Consider the following 6,431-nt stretch of genomic DNA (forward strand, 5'->3'; position numbering starts at 1 on the left):
AGAGTGGTGGAGTTGTCAGAAGGCTGGACCGGGCACTTGATGGTGACCGAGCCATACTTCCTTGTATTGGACGCAGCTATGATGGCCATCTGTGGGATTGTTATGTCATTCCCAGGTGCGTACCCAGGTATTGTTGTTGGCAGCGAGGTATCTGTCAAGAAGAAGAACAATGAGGGCGTGTTTTCTGGGGTTGAAAAGGATACAGAAAAGAGTAGCGACCTGGGAGAGTCCCCTCAGGGAAGTATTGCCTAATATGGATATGCGTAAACTATTGCAGCGTCCCTACCGATCACGTTGTTAATACTCCTTGTTATATAGCCTCAATCATAGTCCTTGACTGGACTGACCATGTATACTATTTTCTTTATGAATATCACTTTTTACCAACGGATATAGATTATTGTAGGCGATCTCACTATAGATAGACAGGTTCGAGCTATCGCTATACTACTGGTGTGAGTCGATTGGGAAATGGGCCGGGCTCACAATTTCCGGATCGTTTCCGGACCGAAGTGGTCACTTTTTTTTTCTAAACAGAGCATTGTCTAACATCAGGTGTAGTATACGCCTAATGGGCTAGCTATAGATACTAAACTGAGTTTATGTTTTTCATCTCACCCAGCGGCACAATAATATTACGGCTCAGCCCCCATTTGTAATTTTCGCTCTGTTATGTTAGACATATGGCCTTAATATGAGCAACTCCAGGCGGTGGTCAGCGTTCTGTATATCCGGCAAATTTGATGCCAGGGTGCTGCTGAGTAGCACCAACTTTGTCACCATGAAAAGTTTAATTCGGTCTTAAGGTACCAAATTAAAGTATATTATTTGTTACAGCAATAAGGTTCTCATCAGATACACATCAGTGTTAGTTTTTGGCTATTTTGGAGACTGATAATGTTTTAGTGAGTGCTGATGGTTAGATGAATATGTGACGATGTTTTAATCAACGAGGCTATGCTTCCACGGAATATCATTTGTGCATTTTACTAGGGTCTAACGCATGGTTTTTTCGTGTTCATGCATTGATGGTATCTAATTATGAAAAATTACAAATATATAAAGTGAAGGGATCTCCCTGAGAGTGTCTTATATTGATTTTCCTACCCCATAATACCAGATATCATAAATATATTTTCTCTGCCATGAGCGCTATCCCTACCGTAACCATTCAAGGTATAACCATCGATGGGGTGCTTTTCAGCTCAGCAGCAGCACAGCTCGCTTCCGCTCAGAAAGAACTTTCTACCGCCACGGCAGCCAAAACCATTGCTTCGTTTTCCTCTGTTGTTTCCGATGCCTCTGTGACGCTCGCCATCATCTCAGAAGTGAAGGTTGCAGCTACCGCCACTGATTCTTCAGTGGTAGCCTCAGCCACGGCAGCTATCCTGTCGTTAATCAGCAATACTTCAATTGACTACTACCGTTACGTGCCAAGTCTTCTGGGTAATTTGATTTTACTTATTCTCGTTGGTTTGGTACTCGGGGTCCAGACGCTTTATACCTTGAAGTACCGCCAGTTCTGGTACTGGTCGTGCTTCTGCGTTGGTATTGCATTGGAGTTTGCCGGTTTCGTCGCCAGAGTGGTATCACATTTCCAACCCTCCAATCAAAATGCTTACTTGTGCCAGAGTATCTGCTTGACGATTACCACCCGGTTCATCTTGGCCGCCTTTTACTGTATCATGGATATACTGGTAATGGTCTACGGCCAGCAGTTCTCCGTCTTGGAACACATCCATTACACCCAAATATTCATCGCCAGTGATTTAGTGACTGTCATTCTCCTGGCGGTAGGTGTTGGGCTTACTTATTCTGCCATTTCCGAAGGCAATTCGACCCATCTTGGTACGAGCCTCTTGGTTGCGGGTCTTGGGATCCAGGCGGTGTCGTTATCCATTTTCATTATCCTCTGGCTGATCTTCTTCTGGCGCGTCCATAAGGCCTCCAAGTTTGCCGAACCCGGGTATAACCCAAGATTTCAACATTTAAGCAGCACTTCTGCCATGAAGAAGTTCCCGGCTTATGCCTTTGTGGGGATTATCTGCATGTATGTGCGTGCAATTTTCAAGGTTGTGGAGTATTCGGAAGGCTGGACCGGGTACTTGAGGGTTCATGAACCATACTTCCTTGGTTTGGACGGGGCTATGGTGGTTATCACTGGGCTTGTGATGTCGTTCCCAGGTGCATACCCCGGTATTGTCGTGGGTGATAACATTTCCGTAAAGAAGAAGAGGAATGGGTGGGTGTTTTATGAGTTCCAGGAAGTCCCAGAAAAGAGTACCGAAATGTGGGGGTACACTCAAGAAAACATGTCATACCGTGGAAATCTTTAGATCATCCGCACCGTTTCTATATGAATACCACTTTTTACCATGGACAGAGATAAATTCTTGTAGATCACCCCACCATGGATATATGCGTTCAAGTTATCGCAACACTTTCGTCTGGATCGATCGGAAATGGGCCAAACACTTATTCTAGCCATTTCCGGTAGCTTAAGAGCCGAATCTGTCCCCAAAAGCTCTATCTTTCCTATACCAAGAGTCTTGCTCTGTGGCTGTAGGCTATAGTATTTACCTAGTGTGTATATTTCCTGAGCTACTATAGGCTTTACGCTTTTCGTCCCATTTCGATGAGCGTTTGCTCCCAATACTGTTTAACCCCGACTAGTCACTAATATTCCGCCATGTCACACAGATAGCCTCATTTAGAACAATCCCTGGTAGCTTTTGGTTCTCCCTGTAAGCTGCAAGCCCAATTTTAGAGCCCTGTAAGTACAGCACTAACTGCGTCATCCTGAAATGCTTAAGTCCGCCTTAAGCCACCAAACTGCATAACGCATAGACCTTCCCGATTCGTACAGGTATAACTTCGAATTATGAAAAAAATATATATACATATATATATATATATATATATAAGACGAGGGAGGGGGAATTTCCTGACAATAGATTACATTATCTATCTCGTTCCATATAACCAGATCTCATACTTACACTACATCTGTCATGGACATCCCTACCGCGACCATTCAAGGCATCACAATCGATGGGGCGCTTTTCAGCTCAGCAGCACAGCTCGCTTCCGCTCAGAAAGTACTTTCTACCGCCACGGCTACCAAAACCATTGCTTCGCTTTCCTCTGTTGTTTCCGATGCCTCTGTGACGCTCGCCATCATCTCAGAATTGAAGGTTGCTGCTACCGCCACTGATTCCTCAGTCTCAGCCTCAGCCACGGCGGCGATCCTGTCGCTTATCGGCGGTGCTGACTTTTCTCTCTACTATTACGTGCCTAGTCTCCCGGGTAATTTGATTTTGCTCATCATTTTAGGGTTGGTACTCGGGATCCAGTCGCTTTATACCTTGAAGTACCGCCAGTTATGGTACTGGACATGCCTCTGGCTCGGTATCGCATTGGAATTCGCCGGCTTCGTCGCCAGGGTGGTGTCGCACTTCCAGCCTTTCAACCAAAGTGCTTACTTGTGTCTGAGTATTTGCGTGACGGCCACTACCCGGTTCATCTTGGCCGCCTTTTACTGTATCATGGATATACTGGTTATCGTTTACGGTGAACAGTTCTCCGTCTTGAAGCGCTTCCGCTACTCCAAAATATTTATCAACAGTGATTTAGTAACGGTCATTATCCTGATGGCGGGCGTTGGGACTGCCTATTCCTCGATTGTTAACGGTGATTCGTCCAATACTGGTACGGACCTATTTATTGCGGGTCTTGGGTTCCAGGTGGGGTCGTTATCCATTTTCATTGTCCTCTGGCTAATCTTCTTCTGGCGCGTCCACAAGGCCTCCAAGTTTGCCGAACCGGGATATAACCCAAGATTTCAACACTTAAGCAGCACTTCTGCCATGAAGAGATTCCCAGCTTATGCCTTTGTAGGGATTGTCTGCATGTATGTGCGTGCAATTTTCAAGGTTGTGGAGTATTCGGAAGGCTGGACCGGGTACTTGAGGGTTCATGAACCATACTTTCTTGTTTTGGATGGTCTTATGGTAGTGATCACTGGGATTGTGATGTCGTTTCCAGGTGGGTACCCCGGTATTATTGTGCGTCATGATGTTTCAGTCAAAAATAAGAAGATAAGGTGGATATTCTATGAGTTTGAGGAGATTGCGGGAAAGAACATCGATATGGAAGAGTCTCCTTAGGGGTGTACTGTTTACAGTGTATCTGTTTAGACTTTATTGGCATATATTCTATTAATTTTTCTTGACACATTTCCTAGTAGGTCTTGACTGAACAGGCCGTAGATACTAATCCCTTAATGATATAACCTTTCCCAAAGATGAAAAAATATATTCTGCCGGGCGACTCCTACTGTGGAGAGACAGACTCGAGTTATCGCGAAACTGCTCGTCTAAACCAACAAGAAAATATGCCAGGGTGCTGCATGTACGGCACAAACGACCGCGTCACCCCAAAACCTGTAAGTGCCTACTCTTTTAGAGCCCTTGTTTGCCAAGCGTATGATTCTTTACGTGCATGCATAATATATAAAATGAAAAGAAAATATGTAACATTGAAAAATATCCCGACGGTGGTTTATACTGTCTGGTTTCTATATAATCAGATCTCGTATTCACACTATATCTGTCATGGACATCCCTACCACGACCATTCAAAACATCACCATCGATGGGGTGCTTTTCACCTTAGCAGCCGCACAGCCCGCTTCCGCGTAGAAAGGACTTTCTGCCACGGCGGCGATCCTGTCACTTATAGACAGCACTGCTGTTTCCTACTACGGTTATGTACCTAACCTTCGATGAAGCTTGCTTATGTTTATTATCATGGGGGTTGTGTGGGGGATACAAAAATTTTACGCCATGAAATACCGCCAATATTGGTGTTGGTCGTGTATTTCTCTAGGTGTCGTATTGGAGTTTGCCGGTTTCGTCGCCAGAGTGGTGTCCCGCTTTCAGCCTTTCACGAACCAAGTCGCTTTCTAGTGCCAGATTTTCTGCATGACCGTTACTACCCGCTGCGTTGTGACTGCCTTTTACTGTATCATGGATATACTGATAATTGTTTACGGCCAACATTTCAACACTTAAGAAGCACTTCTGCCATGAAGAAGTTCCCGCTTTATGCCTCGGTGAGAATTATCTGCATGTATGTCTGCAATTTTCAAAGTTGTGGAGTATGCTCAATAGCGGTCCGGGTACTTAAGGGTCCGTGAGCCATGCTCTCTTGCCCAATACAAAAGAGTATGGCCATCTGCGGGATTGTAGTATAATTCCCAGGTGCATACCCAGGTGTTATAGGTCATGAAATTCCTTTCAAGAACGGATGGGTGTTTTATAAGTTTGAGGGGGCTGTAGTAAGTGTTCAGTGGTAATGTGGCGGGGATCGATGCCTTATATAATGAGGTCGATCCCTCCTTCCGTTATCCTGCAAATCATATAGCTAATCAGTACTGCTATAAGTAGATATTCTACCCTCGAGGTAGAGATATACCACAGAGCCACAGGAAAGAGCAGCTATACCACCGAGTCCTCTCACGGCGGCATTCCTTACCGTAGAAATCTTTAGATTATCCACACTGTTTCTATATGAATACCACTTTTTACCATGGACAAAGATAAATTCTTGTAAGTGGCCCCACCATGGATATATGTGTCCAAGTTACCGCAACACTTTTCATCTGAATCAATTGGGAAATGGGCCAGAATACTACTCTTCTAACCATTTCCGGTAACTTAAAGGTCGAATCTGTCTCCAACAGCTCTACCTTTCCTAGACCAAGAGAGTGTTGCTCTTGTAGGTGTAGGCCATAGTATTCACCCAATGGTGGGCTAGCTGTACCTGTGCAGCATTTACGCCGTTCTTTTAGCTCCGCGGCGCGTATACTTCCAATACGGCTTAACCCCGTGGTGTGTGTACTCCCAATAAGACTTAACCCCGATAAGCATTCCGTAGTGTCACGCGAATGGCCCGTGCCGAACAATCCCCGGAAGCTTTTTACTTTTCCTTCTAAACTGCAAGCCTGCTTCTGAGGCTTTACGTGTACGGCACCAACTGCGCCTTGCTGAAAGGCTTATATCGGCTTTGGTCACATTCGACTAAAGTATATTACTTTTTACGGCATTGAGGCTCTCATCAGACACAAATCAGTATTAATTTTTGGTCGTTGTGGAGATTAACTGTGGCTTGCTGAGTGTCGACGATTCGATGAATATGCGACGATGATTTAGTCCAGCGAGGCTGTGCTTCCATGGATGTTCTACTTACTCGCTCTCGTAAAACCTAACGCATGGTCTTTCCCTGCACGTGTATGTATAATTTCTGAGTATGAAAATAATAACCTATAAAATGGAGGGATTTCCCGACAATAGCTTATATTCGCTCTCTACCATATAACCAGATCTCACATTAACATCCTTTCTGTCATGGACGCTTTTCCTACTGTTACC

The 6,431-nt window shown here is 44.8% G+C and overlaps 3 protein-coding genes across 3 annotated transcripts in view; 2 read left to right on the forward strand and 1 right to left on the reverse strand.

The window, feature by feature from the left end:
* The window catches only part of BABINDRAFT_46518 (RTA1 domain-containing protein), a 3,586-nt gene extending 865 nt beyond the window's left edge, over positions 1 to 2,721 (forward strand). The window contains exon 2 of the mRNA XM_019132121.1: positions 1,719 to 2,721. Within this exon, the coding sequence (XP_018986261.1) occupies positions 1,719 to 2,336 (618 nt within the window). The 3' untranslated portion in view covers positions 2,337 to 2,721. The remainder of the gene's footprint in view (positions 1 to 1,718) is intronic.
* A 215-nt stretch (positions 2,722 to 2,936) lies between these two features.
* On the forward strand, positions 2,937 to 4,228 carry BABINDRAFT_160369 (RTA1 domain-containing protein). Its single transcript, XM_019128195.1, has one exon. It carries the CDS (start codon positions 3,012 to 3,014, stop codon positions 4,164 to 4,166), a length of 1,155 nt encoding a protein of 384 aa, XP_018986262.1. The 5' UTR covers positions 2,937 to 3,011; the 3' UTR covers positions 4,167 to 4,228.
* Positions 4,229 to 4,741: 513 nt separating this feature from the next.
* Positions 4,742 to 5,345, reverse strand: BABINDRAFT_160371 (uncharacterized protein). The gene has a single exon (XM_019128196.1). The coding sequence runs from the start codon at positions 5,058 to 5,060 to the stop codon at positions 4,884 to 4,886; it is 177 nt and encodes a 58-aa protein (XP_018986263.1). The 5' UTR covers positions 5,061 to 5,345; the 3' UTR covers positions 4,742 to 4,883.
* Positions 5,346 to 6,431: the final 1,086 nt, after the last annotated feature.

This window comes from Babjeviella inositovora (genome assembly GCF_001661335.1).
Source record: "Babjeviella inositovora NRRL Y-12698 unplaced genomic scaffold BABINscaffold_3, whole genome shotgun sequence".
NCBI lineage: Eukaryota > Fungi > Ascomycota > Pichiomycetes > Serinales > Babjeviella > Babjeviella inositovora.